General features: G+C 38.5%; 2 protein-coding genes and 1 long non-coding RNA gene across 6 annotated transcripts in view; 1 reads left to right on the top strand and 2 right to left on the bottom strand.

Moving 5' to 3' along the window:
- Positions 1 to 15,722, bottom strand: part of LOC108972887 — a 49,623-nt gene extending 33,901 nt beyond the window's left edge. The window contains exons 1-2 of the long non-coding RNA XR_001993676.1: positions 15,286 to 15,722; positions 14,088 to 14,535 (exon numbers count right to left, since the gene is read on the bottom strand). This is a non-coding gene — a long non-coding RNA (uncharacterized LOC108972887). The remainder of the gene's footprint in view (positions 1 to 14,087; positions 14,536 to 15,285) is intronic.
- A 406-nt stretch (positions 15,723 to 16,128) lies between these two features.
- On the top strand, positions 16,129 to 18,103 carry LOC108972882. Of its 4 annotated transcripts, none has more exons than XM_018939768.1 (4): positions 16,129 to 16,207; positions 16,636 to 16,762; positions 16,823 to 16,923; positions 17,021 to 18,103. In XM_018939768.1, the coding sequence occupies exons 2-4, from the start codon at positions 16,711 to 16,713 to the stop codon at positions 17,966 to 17,968; spliced, it is 1,101 nt and encodes a 366-aa protein (XP_018795313.1). In that variant the 5' UTR covers positions 16,129 to 16,207; positions 16,636 to 16,710; the 3' UTR covers positions 17,969 to 18,103. The 4 variants fall into 4 exon arrangements, with proteins under 4 accessions (XP_018795313.1, XP_018795314.1, XP_018795316.1 ...); XM_018939769.1 differs by having other exon boundaries at positions 16,170 to 16,218; XM_018939771.1 differs by lacking the exon at positions 16,129 to 16,207 and adding an exon at positions 16,437 to 16,602 and having other exon boundaries at positions 16,672 to 16,762.
- Positions 18,104 to 18,150: 47 nt separating this feature from the next.
- LOC108972881 (ruvB-like helicase 1) lies at positions 18,151 to 19,856 on the bottom strand. Its single transcript, XM_018939767.1, has 3 exons — positions 18,920 to 19,856; positions 18,666 to 18,864; positions 18,151 to 18,606 (listed from the first exon to the last, which is right to left on the bottom strand). The coding sequence occupies exons 1-3, from the start codon at positions 19,734 to 19,736 to the stop codon at positions 18,252 to 18,254; spliced, it is 1,371 nt and encodes a 456-aa protein (XP_018795312.1). The 5' UTR covers positions 19,737 to 19,856; the 3' UTR covers positions 18,151 to 18,251.
- Between the last annotated feature and the right edge of the window lie 216 nt (positions 19,857 to 20,072).

A 20,072-nucleotide genomic window follows, 5' to 3' on the forward strand; every position in this document is an offset into this window, starting at 1 on the left:
TGTTCAATTTGTATGTATCCCAATTCTGATAAACATAACTTAGAGTAAGGCACCATGGCTATGGAGCATATCATATATCAACAACCCTGTAGGCGACTGGGGTTCCACGGTATGGTACACTAGAAGAGGTATCGATATTGAAGCGAGTCTGTTAAAATTAGCGCAGACCTCCTGAAGGATGTGTCAAGAATGCCCAAACTATTTATTTGTGAATTATTATTAAATGAATAGAATGTTTATTCAAAAGAAAAATTAAATTTATTTTCAAGCGCCTGCTAACAGCTACTACGTTTGCTTGCTCGTTAAGGAATGCCACTCAAGCGACTAAACTGTCGCTGACAGATGACCGCTCCTCATGGACCTAGTAATTGAACTCCATCTGAAATCGCAAAGTATCAAACTGATCAAAACTGCGCTTCCATATTAGTGACTTTGATTTACTTCTTTCAGTCAAAGAAATCGACGGCTGAGGCACATTGCGAACTCCAACAAGTTTACGGAGCAGCTGTTGCAACTGAAACAAGGTACACAAAAGAGTGATTCTGCTGCAAGACAACATTCGTTCTCACGTTGTCCGTAAAAATCCATCTACAAACGCTTAAATAAGAAGTTCTACTCCAACCGCTATATTCCCCAGGTATTGAACCGTCCGATATTTGCTTGTTCCGTTTGATATTTTGTAACACATCACATTCGAAAATATAATTTGTTGCATTTAAAACTAATATTCTACGTTAATTTGCGAAAATCTATGTGAATGCCTCAGCTTCCCACTTATCCAGCAATTAATTGCATGCTGCAGCGAAACTAGCAATCAAATACATAAACCGTTTAATTTCGCAGAATTTCTAAAACTTTTACATTGCGCGCTAAACATTCCAACAAAAGCAAAAATGTTGAAGAATCGGTTAAAAACCTCAATAATTTACCTTAATTGCATGGCATCCAGCTGCGCCCAAGCAGCATATCAATAACACAAATTGGCATTCCACCCGCCCACATGCACTCCCCCACATACACACACACACCCGGGCACACGAGCAAGCGCACGCCTAATCGGCTGACTAACTAAGTGACTAAGTAGTAATGAAAAGTTTTCTCTCCCCAATTACATATTTTAGCACAATTGTTCAATTAGTAACACTTACAGATTGCCACTGTAAATGCCGAATGCCGAATGCGCGACGAAAAAGCGAACAAAATGACACGAACAAATAGTCAAATTCAGCGCGCTTCGCTAACTGTGTGTGTAGAGCGAAACTTTAAATCTCAACTCACAAACTTGCAGCGTGCCACATGCAACATGCACATGCAACAAAGTGGTGCAAACACAATTGCTTCACCTGCCGCTTCTCCTTCTTTGCCTGCTCGCAGAACTAACCTAACCTTGCGCCGAATTAAAATGCAAACGCCACAACGCATTTCTATGGGTATATATATATATATATGTGTGTGTGTGTGTGTGTGTCGGACACCCACACGTTTTACATTATTAGTTTTTTCTTGCGAGAATTCCGAAACGTGCTTTGCCATTGCATTGGGAATAATCGAATCGACTGCGAAGCGTTGAAAGCCAAATAGAAATTCATGCGATTCGATAGAAGTTGAACTGTTTACGCTTTGCTGGCAGCAAATTAAATGAAAACTAGAAAAGCGCATATTCATGGGAGAAAATTATTGCAACAAGTTTGGAGGTACTTCAATAGTTAAATTACCACACTCTAAGTCTTAAAGAGAGGCCTCGTTATCAACTAATGCGACGAGATCCGGTTCTATAAAAAAGTTGAAGTGATTAAAATTTATTTATAAAATTAATGAAAGTCAGACAATCTAGTATAAAATCAAAGTGGGCGTGGATATCCGAAAAAAGTCAGCCGGATGTTTGAAAATTCTGATATACGTAAGTTATATAAGGGCTAAGTCAAGTTTTCGCCCAATTTTTTTCAATTTAGGCAAAAAGATACACTCTTATGACTAAAATACGCTAGCTCATTTTCATTGCGATAACTTACATATTGGCCGATATATGCGGCATAAAGTCAGACGGAATATGGGGCCAAGGAAAGTATTGACCCGATTCAACCGATTTGTAGCACACAGACGTAATATTATAAGGAAAGTATTTTCTCTGAATTCTATTATGCATGCATACTATATATCTTACGCATTGACCGATATTTTCTGTCAAAAGTCAACTAGTGGTACTGGGGTCCACAAATTCGGGGCATGGACAATTTTGGATAATTTCTAGTAATAATATGACATAATGCAATGGTATTAATAGTGCAAGGTTTTATCTCGTTCTTGATTTTTATACCGAAAAGTGAAAGAATCCAAAATAAGCTAAAATTATGTTATATGCGAAGTAGACGTGGTTATAGTCCGAATACTAAAATATTGTTATGCCGAGCAGGCCTTGAGATATGGGTATGATAGTTTTAAACAGTACCGTTACATACATAGGGAGTGAGCGGGTTTATAGTACGATTTCATTCATTTTCAAACTATCGGTAGGCATTCTCATAAGATTTATTTTGAGCGACTTTTGTTATTATGGTTTGAACGCTTTGAAAGATATGTACATAGATTTGCGCTCCAGGCTTTGCAATTGGTTACGTAATGACGGTTGCTACATAGGTCGTTATACCCAAATAAAGTGAATTTTCCAAAAATTCGTTTAATTTAGTCGGCTCAGAGAAATAGGGAATTTCAAATGCATGGTAGGTTAGATAAAAAAAGCTGACGTAAGAGTACCAGACCGCATGCCTCCGCTCGTAAGCCATTATTAGGCTTATTGTACTCCCTAGTGGTAACCAACTAAGTTTTATCCAGCAACTACTTCTTCCATAACCTAAAGCGGTGAGACATAGTATAGGCGTATGGGTACATAGTCTTAATTAACGCTAGGCTATCCATTAGGTTAATGGAATTGTTGATAAGAAACTGAATCCCACTTAGTTCCTTCTGTTATGCCAACAATTACGGACTTAAAGACTGAATTGTAGTTTGCAGCTACCTTATGCGTATACATAGGAAGCTACAGAACAACCTATTTCACTTTTTCATACATAGCTGAGTACATAGAAAATGCAGTTGGAACTGTCGATCACACCGTGGATCTCTTTTTTCGTTCAATTTAACCCGAACGGAATAGCGAACGCAAGTATGATATAATGCCCGTAAGGACGCAGAGCCTTTACAGCAATGTGTACCGGTCAGATGTCTAGGATAACCTCCAGTCTTTATAAGTCACTTTTTCGTTACTGTCATTCAACACATCAGCACACAACATGCTAGTATGGAACAGTCGGCACTTGTGTAGACCCAATAAAATATGTGAAGTCGTAGATCAAAGCTTGGAACAATGTTTTTTTTTAAAGGATTTCCAAATTCGAAAAGTTTTGCAACTCCTACATTTAATGTGCTCTCTCCAGCTTAATCTTTCAGCTAGGTTAACTCCGAGATATTTGACTGAGTTCGATCGCGCAATAGTTCTACCCAATAAAGAGGGGGAATTGACTTGCGAAACTTTAATTTTTTTTTTTTTTTTTTGTGTAGAAAGACAGATTTCATATTTCTCCGGATAAACAGTTTGGTGTTGAACCACGGCCTAATTCTCGAAGATGCCAAGAATTCCATACCTTTTAATAGAAAGACTATTAAACTGATCTGTCTATCCGATTTTGGCAAGATTTTCTACAATAATTTTTCTTTTCTGTTTTCGGAATGACGGTAACGTTGGTCAATTGCCACTTTTTGTATATTTCGTTTAAAACATATAAATATTTCGCTCATACTCTCTTAGAAACATATTCCTATAGCAGCTAACTTCCAGACGTAACGAATTCGATACAAGTTGTAAGGCGCCTGAAGCGTCAATTTAGGACTGCATTTTAATTAAATGCCCCACCTAACCGCACATAACTGTACTAAATACTTCGATATTAAACTGCCGTTTACTATTGGCGGCCGATTAAAGCGCTCCGAAAGGTCTTTATAGATATTTTTCGAATGAAATCGATATCGAATGCTGTGCGACGGCGAAAGTTAATTACGAAAAACTGTTTTACGCAATCATTGGCACAAAATGAGAACGACGTAGGACTGCAACAATGCTCAATTGTCGACGACTGCGAGAACCCCCGCGAAGGGTCCACAAGTAAGCCAGCAGCCGCCAATGAAGCAACTAACAAGGCGCATTATTTAACAGCTGGTAAAATTACAATTTAGTTAGTAGTTGTTTTTGTAATCAGACACACATACATATATTCATATGCACATAGTAGGCGATTTGACACCGTTGAACTGAAGTGCACGCGCCCGATACCACGTGAAGCACATTTCTAAATTACGAAATAAACAACAATATTTATGAACGGCAATGCGGGGGCGGGGAGTTGCTAGAAAGTGCAAGTAATTGGAGACGCAAGCGGCGTGTGCACACACCCATACGTGCGCAAACCACAATGCTTCGCCAGGTTTCGCTGCAAAGCTGAAATTCTAGTTTTCGAGCTGGAACAACCGCAAATGCGATCTCGCACACACACACACACACACACACATTTATATGATGTGCATGCATACAAAACGCATAAAGTCAACAAACGTGAGCCGACACGAACGAATTTTCGTTATAGCCGAGCTGTGATTACAAACGCCCAACAGGCTCGCAACCGACCGGTGGCATAGAGTGAGCTTTGCGAGGCAGAGGTCGGGAAACGCGGTTATGATGGGGCAGCGCCCCATGGTGGAGTCGGGTCCAGCTATGCAGCCAGTGCATGCAGCGTAAGAGTCAGTCAGTCAACGAGTCATTCAGGCAGTTATTCAGTTAGTCAGTGCATCCGTCAGCGCTGCTTGACAATCATACGTCGGCTTATGAGCACTTCAGTCGTTCGTTCACATCGCATGCATAATCATATCACAGCACTGTGACAAACTGACTGACTGCCTGATTGCCTGCCTGCCTAGCGAGGCACTCTTAACAGCTGTTTTTGTTATTTTTGTTTTTCATACTCATAGTACCTGTCTCTTATACACATCTAGATGTGTATAAGAGACAGGCACTGTGACAAACTGACTGACTGCCTGATTGCCTGCCTGCCTAGCGAGGCACTCTTAACAGCTGTTTTTGTTATTTTTGTTTTTCATACTCATAGTACTGTTTATATTGTGGCTTTATTGACTGGTTTGCTGCTTGTTGGCTGTTGCTTGTAGCGCGAAATTTCACTGAATCCGCATGCGTGGGTGGGCAACGGTTGCTGTTGTTGTTGATGGCGGCTTATAATCTCATTGAAAACTTGTTTCTGTTCTCGAGTAGTACACACAAACACCGCATACATGCGCCGGTATGCAAATATGCTGAACAATTTTATAACGCGGCAGAGAGTTTACTGTTCGTAACTCTTCAAGTGTGCGCCTCGGTAAATACCCGATGGTGTACCGGAGAGTTCCCTGCTTGACTTTTAGCTGGAATTTTGTAAATGCATTGAGTTAATTTCAGGTATGCAAATAAAAGAGACCAAATTAGCGGTTAAATCAGTATTATAGCTTGAACTGTTGAACGGGTTTCATAATTCATCGGTTGTCTTTTCCGATATACCTACTTTAGTATGCGCTTGAGAAAGACGAGGGTTATGTGTGAAATAAATTTCAAACTCAAAAAGTAAAAATTTGGTTACTCCGATGGCAGAGAGGAATGTCCATGTAAATAAAAGTTTTTTCGTCGGAAAGAGCTTAGTTCAAGCCTCGGATGAGAGGCCCCCCTTTTGATGCAAAGACCGAATTCTACAAATCTCTCATCATGCCCGTCCTGTTATATGGTGCAGATGCATGGAAGATGACAACTAACTGACCAGTGGGCGTTTCGAGATTTCGAGAGAAAGGTTTTAACGAAAGTAGACATACCACGACATTGATATAGTTCACCAAATTAACAAACAACGGCTACGCTGGCTAGGTCATGTCGCACGAATGGATGAAAACACTCCAGCTCTCAGCGGGGGAGCAAGAAAGGCCTCCACTCCGTTGGAAAGACCAGGTAGAGAAGAAATTGGCAGAAGGAGTTCGGAACGAACCATTCGACAATCTAAGAAAACCTTGATTTTTGACATGCTTTGACGTGGTGTCTTCGCCTCCGGCTCACCTTCGCCACAATATTCGGCCAATTGATCGTCGTAAAAATAGATCTAAGTAGAGATATCTTTCATGACATTCTGGTAGTCGGAAAGCATTGTTTCGCAGACATTAACGCGACGCTGTTTTACGAAAAAATTAAGTGATTTTGTAATCAGTCGTGCTTTCGTTTTTCTTAGGGCCAATTGACATTTAAAATGGTTTTCACTTATCATTCCGATATGCGAACGATGCCAGTAAGATCTAAGATTGTTAAGCGTCGATTCTAATGCACCAGTTCCTTTATTTTATTGACGTGTTGATCATCAGTTGATGCTGATGACCGTCCTGAACATGGTTCGTCGTCAACGCGTTCTTCTGAACGTTTCAGCACCGGAAATTTGATTCCGGACAGCAAATTTAATGGAACTGCTTTATTGGATAATTGCACTTATCGTAAAAATAGCTGAATTGCTTTTATGGAATTCAGAAAGGCAAGCATAATGCTAGTGATTATTTTTAAGTGACATTTGACACAGATGTCACTGACAGTCATACCAGCCTAGAAAACAATATTTCAACTAATGTGTATGGTATGGTATAGTCTGCGATTTTATACTGCATTTCAATGACGTTAGTATATAAACTTCTTGCACGGGTTTTCACCAGCATCATCAAGCTTGAATAAAAACTTTCGGGTCTAGTCTTATATGAAACCAAGCTGCGACTCAAGCTCACCTCCATGTTTACCACAGGTTAAACGCATACCAGCTGCACACAGAAGTATCTACAAAAGTATGCATACACTGCATGCTTATACAGTTATTAGAATAACTCGCTCGTTCGCGCGCTGTCTGTCTATTCGCAGCTTTGTTACACCGCAATAACTGTGCGTTGGCATTTCTATGAAGCCAAAGACAAAGCTAAGGACAAGACAAGACCCGGATGAATGTGTACAGAGACAAAACATAGCTTCACGTTTTGCGGAAGAAAATTGTGGTGGCACAAACAAGACAATGCCGCACAGTAGTGGCAACACCAACTGCATTAAAATTTTTTACAACACATACAACAATAACTAGACAGTTGAAGCGGCATGGCAGTATTTCAACAGTGTAAAAAAAAAAATCATTTCAATTTTTTTGAAAATTCCTGCAGATAAGTTTTATTGAAATTCTCCGACGACTGGATTTTCGGCACTATAATTCGTAGCCATTCAAAGTAGAAAAATTGTTTTTAAACACTTAACTACATTTTGGTAATTTGAAACCCGTTAGATTCCAGTTAAATTTGCCGAACGCTACTCTAACTACACTGCTTAAAAATCTCCAAAATGTCTACTTAGGCAGGAGCTCATAAAAGTAGGCAACATTTTATGTTTGCCTTGTGAAAATGTAAGCACTGACATAGAACGTTGCATACAATTAGGAGCATTATCATTAGTATTTCACGGTTTGAAATGGATGGACCGATGGACTTACAATTTTTGTTCGACTTCTTTAGCTATATTTTTTGATGTTAAAACAACAGCAATCTGGGTAGCCTACATGGCGGACTTCTCCGATATACACCCGAGTTATCCACGAGAACCGCTTGTACGAGTACAGTACGCGAAACTTAGAACTTGGGAGCTTCAAATGGCACATTACAAAAAATAAGTATTCCGCATTATGGAAATGTTAAGACAGACTTTTGATATAACCTCAAAAGTGTAGATTGGTGTAATCTTCGATTTTGTGTAAGAGATGCAAATTTAGTTATCATTTTATAGAACACAGTGATCATGATGTGTAGACTAAATTTTGTTATTAAAAGCTAAATGTTTATTCAATTGCTTCACTGTACCGAAAAATGCATATGCTTATATATTATATACATATACAAAGTAATAAATATATATTTTAGAGCATTTTGTGTGTACTTTGCTGAAGACTTTGTAGAAATTCTGTGGACAGCAGTGACAAGCGGATAAATAGCGGTATTCTACGAATATGATTCAAAGGCAAAGCAGCAACAAATGCAGTACTTCTTTGTGCAACTGCTTTTAGTCCGATTTTTGCCCATGTACGAGTACTACTCAGTGCTGGTAATGCACAAAGGAAAACCGGGACATGAAAAATACAAAAATATGGACAAACAAGTACAAGCTGATGGTTCAAGATTATAACTGCATATCAGCTATACAGAAAAGCATTTCAAATTTACAAAATAAAATTTATACACAAATACTACTTCCTGAGGGCTTGCGATCTTTATCAGAAGCCTTTTGAAGGCATACTATAAATACTTAAAGTAAGAGCGGGGAGATGGAACCATGTGTAGAATATCACGGAAGTGAGAACATTTCATTGAGTGCCATTGAATTAGGAGTGCCCAGAAACGATTCTTCTACATATGGCTTCAGCAGCTCACGACGTCCGGTCTTAGACCAAGTAGCCAAAAAACATCTTCAGCCAAAAAAACATCTGTTTGAAGGCGAAATATTCCTCCCCAGGCTCTTGCGCTTGGTTTGGGACCCGGCACGCTAAAAAAAAAAACAAAAAACAACCCCAATGAAAAGAATAAGACGACACCATTGACATAGTTCAGCGAATTAAGAAACAGCGTCCGAATGGATGAAAACACTCCAGCTCTTACCCGCCTGAGGAAGCAAAGGAAGAGGAAGACCTCCTTACCGTTGGAAAGACCATGTAATTAAGGGCGTCAAACAGTGAAAAAAAGAAAAAAACGATTGGCGCGCTGTTGCCAACTCTGCTAAAACCGCGTAAGCGGTGTCTAAGCCAATAAATAAGAAGATCTTTATTTTATTGAAAAAAAAAAAGGTTTTGCGTACGCTTGACAGGCGCTATTCGAAAACGGTGCGACTACGAGATCGTTTTGGCCAAGAGTAGAATGCAGAAGATCTATTGAACTACTTGCTTGAGCAAAGTGCATCTTGCCGAAATAGTAAGAGTTTTTACTGAACACTGTCCAATAGGGATTCATGCAGTAATACTAAATTCTTGTCATATGACAGTTGTCAAAGTTGTATGGAAGAGGGTAAGGTGGAAAATCTAGGCTTCTCATGAATTGCACGACTGAGGTTGGAACATCTCGGTAGTCTTAACTTCGCCAAAAAAGAAGACATAGCCGAAACTGACATTACATACAAAAAAATGTGTGCAGCCTCAAAGCGCTACGCCGATTTATACGGCTTTTATGATTCAGAGTATAAGAGTTTTTAGGTCCACAACCGAATCGGCATGCTCTTTATCAGTTCTTCCACGCCGTATTTGATTAGTAGCAAAAGCGGCAAAGCATCGTTCTTCAGACGGGTAATTGCTATTCGAACTTCTTCATGGAACGACTGCTATCGATTGGAGAATCGAGTTCACCACTTCCTGATGTTATGCTTTCACTGCGGTTCAGCAGGCTGGGGACGTGTTCCCTTTTTAATTTCAGGATGCCATGGACATCAGTCACTAGATCACTTCTGTGGGTTCTACGAGACCGGCAGCATATTTTCCGGAGTTGAATATCTTATTACTTTCAAAAGAGGGAAAGATCGAAGAAGAAAAGTCTGCGGTAGCAATGCAAAGCTTTGTTAAATAAACTAACACAGCAATTTTCGGGAATCTTTGTTGACAGTGGCACCACAAATTAAAGACGTTTATTGAAAACAGTTGTGATTATTTGAGAAGAATGAAAAATCACAGGAATTAAGTACAAAATGTACAAGTTTTTTCCCAACGAAATTTCGCTGGTACCCTCACATGTACCCGCTTATAGTGAGTTAGCGCCACAAAACAAAAATGTGGCTTATATAGCTATATGTATGTGTATGTATGTAACTATGTATTGACATTTGAGATTTATGTTGGGGACGAAAATGTCGGCATTCAGCACCAATTCGTTGATCTGCTGATCTTTGGCGCTTGTCGCCTTCGTGTAAATACTAAATACCCTCAATAACGGCATTTATGTATGTAGAGTAGAAAACAATTGCTAAATTATTAACGTCATTTAGCCACAAGTCGACCAAAAAGAGAAAGAAAGCAAAAAGGCTAGAGAACTACGACAGCTTAGGCATGAAGAGGATGGTTATTGGCGCCTAATGGAGAATAATGTTATTTAGGTTCATATGTGTGCAGTATGTATGTGATGTTCATAACTCATATATATACTGTATGTATGTATAAGAGTATATACATATGTACGTAATTATATATAGAAGCGCTACAAATAGTGCCAGAATGTGCATGGTTGGACAGCCATTTATCTTCAGATCCACAGGCACACAAAACGAGAGTGGGCATGTGTGCGTGCATATTTTAGCTTAATTTAATTTCTTTTCTCACTTTTTTTGTTTTCAAAATACTCGCTATATGTGTAATCCTGTACGAAAACTTCTATGTTCGCATGTGTGTGTTTGTATGCTTAGCATGCTAAAATGTTTGATTTTGTACTTGTACGTACGCCGGCAAACGTTCTTTGTTTATTTTGGCCAAAAAACAATGAATGTTGGCCGTTCGACTTTTCTGCTATAGATTTTGAAACCCGTGTCGAAAAACATGCACATACACACACACACACAGATATACATACAAAGCTAGAAACAAGCATACTTTTGCGAATTGTGGCGTAAGTTAGCTAAAACACAATTGCAAAAACGACATCGAATGCAAAAAAAGAAAAAGAAAATAAATAGTAGCTTATACGCAATGGCTTTCGTGTGCCTGAGCCCTGTAGGAGAAATATTAATTGGATATAAAAGCTTGTTTCAGTTGAAAATTGTGAATTATAACGGTAGATATGTACATAACACACAAAAATAGAAAACAAAAATTAAAACAAAAACAAAAACAAATATATATATGTATATTTTTGATAAAAATATTTTTTCCTGCCTACAAAATTTTCCTACAGGGTGTTTGTAGAGTACAATTATTTATTTGCGTACTTGCGTTTCTGCACACACACATATCCTTTGCCACAAATGTACATATGTGTGTATGTCATGCAAATTCACATGTAGTCGGGGAATTTAATGCTGGGCAAATTTCAGTTGGCGAAAGCACATTCTTCCTGGACCCAGTTTGGTTTTCGGTTGCAAGCGAAAATAAATATAGCAGCGATCAGCTCAGATTAAAGGCTATGTGCGATGTACACGAGTCCATACACACATTCATGGATATATGTATGAATGTACATATATACTCCCATGTCTGTGTATGTGTATTTTTAACGCAGTATGCGGGTCATTAAACTCTAAACCATTAGAACAATTGGAAAATCTTAAATTGAGATGTTTTCCACGAAATAGTACGAATAAACTATCGGAATAAACTATCGAACGCATCGAAGCCATTTTCCGTCTGAGGAACTTAATAACTTATATCTATTTAATCCGATGACAAATAACATTGCCATTTTAGCATACTCATATTTGTATAGAATATTTACCGTTATCTACATACATATGTATGTATATCAGTCAGATCAAAATGACTGAAAAAGAACGCGGACGTATGTATATTCGTGTAGGAATAATACTTGTGAGAACAAGTACGCATCATCATCAGTGCAACACTGTGCCCCTTGGGTGCATCTCTTCGAGCCTTAATTCACATCATAGAAAACAAATTTTCATCTATAGGCACAGAAAAAATCGAGTTAGTTCTCGAAGTCCGTTTTAATACAAACCAACTTTCTTCACCACTGGTAACAGTGCGTGTGACAAGGGAGACGAACTCGTTTAAAGACCGTGTTTGAAGCCCTAACAGCAGAATCTTTAGACGCACTACAGGGAAGGTAGTCCCTTGTGCTGGTACAAGCACTTTAAATACTTTTAGAAGTGTTCTTCGTCGCCTTAGCAATGCCCACTTAACGGGACTTTAGGAAAGAACCGACGCGGACGACTACATGGGGGTCTAAGGAGCCGGATTTTTTGGTACCATTCCTAAAATATGTATATTTCCTAATACAACAACAACTACATTGGCATACGTAAATGGATCGCGAAAGTGGCCAAAACCCATCCTGTAGGCACAACGGTCGGATCTACGTAACCGGAGCGGACCAGGAGTTTTATCCGCCCGTCTCGGCATCATCTTTTGCTGCTGTTGTTGTTGTTGTAACCCAATCTCCGTTAGGATGTTAAGGAAAGTTAGAGTAGTTGTCATCGAGGTCATCCAACGGGAGGCCCAGGAAGCATGCTATTTCAACGGGGTCGAACCATAGGGAGAAAGGTGTAGGATGTGTGGGGTTAGCATGCAAAGAGGTGGTTATTGTTATACGGAGACTCATTATACGCTAGAAATATGTTTGATATGTCAGGGACGATTATGGATAAGTGGAAGTTTAACATGCTACAGTATCCAGAACCAAGCTGCTTAAGGGTCACTTTCGTTTCTCACTCGAACTCTTCGTCTGCAATGGGTGGTGGTTTGACTCCAAGTACACCACTCAATAAGAGCGAATCGGTGAAGGTGTTAATGGCTCCACTGTGAATGACGGTCAGTGCATGTCTGTAGTTTGTGGCGTATTGCTTTATGTCGTCGACTTAGTTGAGAAAGGGCCTCTTGATGCACCTAGGAGGCGGTTCCGCTCGAGCTACAACAACAGCAAACAGTCCGGACTACTGGATAACTAACTGGATCGAACCCATATATATACATATGTATGTATGACAAGAACCTTAGACATTTTTAGACTATCGTTAAATAAGCACTCTCACACATGCAGCAGGAGCCCAATAACCAAAACGTTCACATCTTAGATAACACGAAAAGTACAAGAAATTTTGAAGAGGATTTGCTTGACCTCCTCAACTCCTTGTGAAATCTCTATAGAGGCAGTTACCTATAATATTTTAATAATATAATTCGGAAATTTACATGATGAATTACACGGATATCGAACAGTGGCTCAAGTTAGTGCCACCTTCTTACATAATTCAAGAAAATATTATAATATAGAGCCACATTTCTAATTCATATTATTTCACATACAACATTTATCGATTTCCATTTTTAATTCTATTTACATGTAAATATGTATGTATAGTATATATTATGTACAATTACAACACAATTTTCAACACGATCAGTGAGCAAAATATGGTGTATACATACAAACATACGATCAACTAATTAGATACAAACGAACATGGGTAGATGAAAAGCGCCTACAGCGACATACCAGCGTGTGTATGTTCCAATACATATGTACCTAGGTACATAGTACTATGTAGATCACCGAGGCGTCGACTGTGACAGAGCAAACTTAAGCGCCTGTGCTGCGTGCTACCGACGTGCCGCTGCGTCAAGCAAAGTTAGCGCTCAGCAGTGGGCGTTTAAACATTTACGTTTGCACAGGGAACACACAAGAACCCGTACATACATTGTATGTATGTATGTATGTACATACATGCGAAAATATAGAGGAGCATAAGTACAAATATAAAGTATATGTGCGAGGAACAAAAGCGTCAATTTATCATACCGACTTTCTGTGTGAAAAGCGCAGAAAGCCTAAGAACAAAATATAAAAATATATAAATAAATAAATAAATAAAAATTGCAAATAAAGGCGAAAGCGGCAAGAAGTGAGATAAATGCGTTGTACGACAGACAGACAAGCAGACGGTCAAACAAATGCCAGACAATGGAATTGACAGGCCGCCGGAGCCGGTTGGTGGTAGAATAGAATACTCGAAGAAAGCGAAAAAAGTCAATACGAAATGTACTGCAGTGGATATGTACATATGTATGTGTGCGCGTTAAGGAGGTCAAGAAAGAATGCCAAGCATTGTCTTAAGATAACGTTGAATAATTTAAGCATTAACACATACATATTTACATATGTAAGTGTGTGCATTCAACATTAAATTAACTGGGTGGAATCACTTTCGTTTCGCCATGCGCAACCTTTTAGGAGAGGAGATACAGCAATATTGTAATTAAATAATAAAGTAATAATTTTATTGTTTTACATACCCGTTGAATGTGCAGCATGAATTTGGTAGATTTTCACTTTCGTTCGTTTCAGTAGTTTGGTATGTACAGATGGGTGTGCTATAACTACGCCGGACGCTTTTAAGGAAAGCAGCTCAACCAAGATTTATATGTTGTGTCATGTACATATGTACATACATGCATACATATAATTTACAGACTTAACGTTTCACTTTTTACACTTCACTATTTTACTCTCTCGATGGCAGTTGTTTGGTGTACCTTTGCGTTAAAATTTGTTCACCAAAATACAAACCGTACTGTTTTCCTTAATTGGGAGTTTGGCGACAGCGTGACGGCTTTTAAAGTATTTACATATGTACTATGTATATTTACACGTGCATTTTGTATTTTGTGTAATTGTTGAACGAAACGTGACTTCCTGCAACTTAGATGTGTAGTTATATTTCCTTTAGTGGATTTGACAGTCCTACGGATGAGAAATTTAATTTTTAACACTGGCGTTCGATAGCACTCCGACTGGTGTTTGATGATGCGTACGCAAACAGAAAACTAAAGAACATCACAAACTACAGTGGAGTTTCCTGTACACATTATGCAGCAATTTTTACCATTAGGCACACTTATATTGACATATATTATATTATATTTGAATTATTTTTAAATTTGTTTGGAAATATGCACATTTGGCTCTACACATTGTGGTACACAAGGTACAATCGTTTATAGTTATAGTTTTAACACCTATTCGTTTTTTTTAACTGCTTTTAATTTTTTGTTTCCATTCTGTATTGTTGAATAAGATTAAATGCTGCCGCTGTCAGTGTCGACGTTGACAGCGCCGCTTATTAGAACAAAGAATTACCGAAAATTAACTAAACACTAGCGCACCCAAGTTCGATACAACGTCGTTGGTTAAGGCGCTAAAAAGACAACGAACGCGATGACAAAGGCGGAATAGCGACTAAATTAACGATACTGCAATAACAAATACGCAGAGCATCTGATTTGGGCGTTAGTGTGGGTGGCTACCATTTAGTGAATGTAATATATTTCTTATTGACGCTGATGGTACTGTATGAATACTTGGGGAAATGAGCAAAATGCACCGTACGTGGTATGGGGATCATATACAACAACAACAACAACATCGTATTGGCCAAGAACGCAAATAGATGTTTGTTGTTGGGTATTTAGGATGCTCTGAAAATATACATACGTTTCTTAATGCCACCGATGGCTACATCGTATATTTAGTAGCTGCGTGCGGCAAGGGGCGTAGTTGATATAAGTATTTGAAAATGGATCTCTAGTATCGTGCGCTGCTCCCACTAGGTGTACGCTCTTGCTCTGCAACTTCGTCTGTGTCCGCTCTTTTTACGCTACACTCGAATATGTTGTGCACCAGACGTTTCTAAAATTACACAATTCAACTTATTGCCCAATTTTTTCAAAACAATTTTTTAGCTATATCACTTGTACTAAGGGAAAATAAAATATTTTTTGTATTAGCTTTCTTGGGCGGCGTTAAGCCTTGGTCAAATTCTAATTGACATTTGTTTTTGTTTGCTACACACATTTATCTATAGATTATATCCACTTTTTGACACCGTACACCATTAAATCCAATCAGACAAAACAAACCGCATCGAGACGGTGAACGAAGCCGACTGAAGCGTAGACGCTGCGCCTTGAACATTGCGTCGCCGTTGTCAATGTGCAACAGTGTTGCCGTTGTAAGACACTTAAGGCTTTCAAGAGCGAATATAACAATATATTTGTATGAAAAAAAATAACAGCAAAACTTAAGAAAAAATTCACCAAGGCCATTTTTTTATATTATGTTCCCGAAATACTCACTGATTTTCATGATATATTAATTTTCCTTAATATGTTTTTAATTGTTCAATACATTGCACGTTTGCCGATTTGCAACACTGAGGGTATGTTCAATCAAATAAAACTAAAAACTATGGAGCCCCAGCAAACAAAAGTCAGCTTGAAAATTATTTGGTTAAGGTGAATAATGTTGATCAATAGGCGATAATTCCTAAGTGGCCAACCGATCAGAGGGTACATGAAATTGGATCATCAATTGAGAACACATGCCTCCCAGGTCTGCAGCCAGAAAAGCTAATTTAGTAAGAAAGAGGTCTGATGGTGGCTAATATTAAAACATTTATTAACCATAAGTAATCGATAAATATCAATAACTTATTTTCGTAAGCTTCTTTATGTTCGCTATAATTATTCTATTAACATTGATGAGACTTTAAAGTGTAATATGTTAGTTAATTTTGTGAAATGGTTTTTTTCATTATTAGAAACAAAATTAATCAGGCTTGGTATAACATTCTACGCCATCTTCATTCGCTTTACGATAGATAGATTTTGCGTAATTTTATTTTATTGCATCTTGAGGATCGATAATTTTTAGAAATAAAAATGCAACTCTTCAATTTCTGCGGGTGTAATAAAGAAAATGTTTATTGTGGCTTTCGAATGTTCGCGCCGGTGAAAAATTCTGCAAAAAGTGATATTATTTATTTTTCTCTCTCTATTTTATCAGTAAAATATAATAACTAAAATCTAATGTAATATGAAGCAGTTATATTTTCCATAAGTGGTGGAAATCGTTTGCAAAATGAGTGATAGCTCAGCAGATCCCATCATCACAGTTACGCTAGAGTCCGCAGGTTAGTGAACAAAATAATGTCCTCGCTTTGATAATTAATTATTACCTATTAAATCTGTAGATGGGGATGCGAATGTCGTTAATCTCGATGCGGCTACTAGGAGTCTATTAATAAACGGTGGACCCGGTAGCAATATACAAAAATACGTTACATCGTCAAAGGTTGGTTTCAGAAATTATTATGAGTTGACTTTAACATGCATGGTTGGAGCACCATGTTCAGTTGACCGAATTTTAATCTGATTTTTTTACTTTATAGAATTTCTGGATAGAGCTGCCGCAGATGATAATTGTAGAAACGCGCTTTATTACACAACAGATAGCTGCACAAAATCGTATATATTCTGCGCAAACATTATTACCAATAACTGATTATAGATTTGAGCTAGACGAGCAGGAGACCGTATGTCCAAATGCCGCACAAACGAAGACGCCACCAAAACTAGTAGAGGTAGGCACACTAGCAAAACCCGATGTTGTTGACGTCGCCGTAAGCACCGACAGTCCTAATCCCTTTCGCGATCGGGCACAACAAACAACAAAAACATTAATACAAACTGCAGCGGTAGGTATTCAATGCAATTTAGATGACTATTTCGAATTTGAGGAAGCGCCAACTGATGGGAATGAGTTGAAAGCAAAGGCAAGCACTGAGAAACAGCAATTTTTGAGATTCACACAAGAGAATTCTATATTTTACTTGAATGGAAGACGCGAGTGCATATTATGTGGAGAAGTTGAGGACACAATGGAAAGAATGCTTTCGCACTTAGCAATCCATTGGGGTCCTGCAGCGCTGTGCCATCTCTGTGGTTTACAGTTTGAACATCACAGGTTAATGTCGTTGCATCAATGCAAAGTGAGACTACGCAAAAGTAAAAAGAGGAAAAAATTCTACAGACAATGTCCCGTTTTTTGGTGTGGCGCCGTGAATGCCTCAACGAAAGAATTAAATGAACACTTACGTAGGCACTTCCGCATGCGACGGCGACGCGCTTGTGTAACTTTTACACTCGATCAAACGATAGTAATTAAACGGCCTTTTTATACAAAAACAAATTGTTTACATCGATGTAATATATGTTTGCGTCGATATAAAAGCTCTCAAAAATTTACTAAGCATAGAAAACGTTGCCTTAGGTGCTTCATAGCGCAACTGAAGGGGCAGAAATATGTGGAGCCTCTACTAATATTTAGTAGAAAATAAAAATAAAATTGATATGTGCATCCTAAGAAACAATAAAGTTACATTAATAATCGCAAAAACATGTAAAAATCACCTATCTTCCATACAAATTGTTGACTGCTGAACGACCACAAGTGTATTACAATTTACACCTACGCTGAACTCTTCGTAACACTACATATGATAAATATTCAATTTGCAAATTTTAGTTCATAGGATTTATATATTTTTGGAAATGTTCAAAAAATATAAAATAAAATAAACAATGTAATATTAATGAATACCCTAACTTATCAGTATCAGATTACAACATGTATTTGTTGTTCTTCTCTGACAAATGTTTTGAAGAGCGTTTTGCATCCAGGAATAAGGAGTGTACATCGTCAATATCCTCCTTTGTAATTTGTGTACGTCCATTCACTTTGGTCATCTGGTGTGCCGGTGTTAGCAATTGCACCGCATAACGTAAGGTAGATGTGCTACCGATTTCGCTAAGACGACTAAACGCAGTATCTTCCAGCTGTAGGCCCTCAGTTTGCGCGCGCAATTTAATAATTTGTTCCATTTCCGAGGATGAGTATGGTAATGTGCGTATGATTAGCAAACGATCCAGCAAATCTAAAGGTATGCCATGTGGTGATACAATATCTGTGGTGCCGCTGCAAAGAGATTATTCATACGAAATTTGCAAATTAAATAAATGTCTTGAATAGTTTACCGAATGACACAGCGTCCACGATTTGTGGCAAAGATGACAATTGGTGCGATGGGAGATTCGAGTGACTTGTGCAAGTACGTAAATGTTTCCAAGTCAAGCATATGTATTTCATCAATAAAGAGTACACCGGGTACAAGTTCAGCGATGCCCTGATCTATGTACTTGTTAACAACTTTGTTGATCTCCATTCGCAACTTATCTGCAAAAATCAAGCTGACGCTATGAAATATAATTGGTATTACCTTATTACAAACCTGTGATTTCCGTTTTCTTCGGCTTCATCAATTGCCCCATCATTGAAAGTACATCCTGTCCACCCTGTGGACGCGCGTTCGCCACGTCCAAATCATGTAAAGTAACATCCTGTATAACTTCCTTCTTTTTGTGTACATCGCCTTTAGGTAAGGGCACATATTCCTCGGTTTCCAAATCGAATTCCGTTGCAAAGGTATCACTACGACCCTGACGTTTAACAGCACCACTATTCGCTTCGATATAAATAACATCACCGACCTCTACCTTTTCCTTTTGTAGTGACTCAAAAATGCTGGGATCCAATTTTAATTGTTTTGTACCCTTGGCTGTTTTTAAACCAATTACAACGTTGCTAATAGTTTTGCCATAACCACCCATTGGATTTTCCGTCTCGACTGGTGTCAACTCAGTCACTTCGCCCTCGTACACTTCTTTGGTCTCACGAATGCGTAGACCAATCGAACGACGGAAATTCTCCATTAAAACTTCGGTTTTCTTTATTTCGCTACTAAAAACTTCAGAACCCACCATGGGACAGAAGGGTACCTTATTACCCAATTCTTGTGCAATGGCAAGTGCTATTGCTGTTTTGCCTGTTCCCGGCGGTCCAGCTAACAGCAATGCACGTCCTGCCATTTTCTTTGATTTTATGAGATCGACTGCGATACCAGCGGCTTCGCGTGCAGCTTTTTGACCTACTAGCCCTGCTCCGATTGGTAGTGGCACGCCACTCTCATCGAGACCTAGACCCTTCACGTGGCTATGCGCCGCAATACGCTGTGTTCGCACAGTACTTTTAACTTCTTCGATCTTCATGCCGAATGATTTTTCTAGTTTATAAATGTGCACGACTTTTATATATTAAATTATCGATCAAACATAAAATCTGGTTCTAGAATATTTAAATGCTTTTCGACGTTTAATGCGGCGCACACTTTTGTTGCTATTTTATTTTTTATAAGCAGCCAGTTGTCAAACAATTGACAGTTGCCAAGCAACATGTGTGCGGAAACATAAAGCTTTTTGCGAGCATACACTTTCGGACAGTTTGAAAACTATGGTAGTTTCACATTATTTAAAATTTGATGGAAAATAGAGAAGAACAAAGAATGTAGATGTAAACTTGCCATTGAGGCGATGTGATCCCTACTT

This window comes from Bactrocera latifrons, unplaced genomic scaffold (genome assembly GCF_001853355.1).
Source record: "Bactrocera latifrons isolate USDA-ARS-PBARC rearing strain unplaced genomic scaffold, ASM185335v1 scaffold_436, whole genome shotgun sequence".
Taxonomy (NCBI): domain Eukaryota; kingdom Metazoa; phylum Arthropoda; class Insecta; order Diptera; family Tephritidae; genus Bactrocera; species Bactrocera latifrons.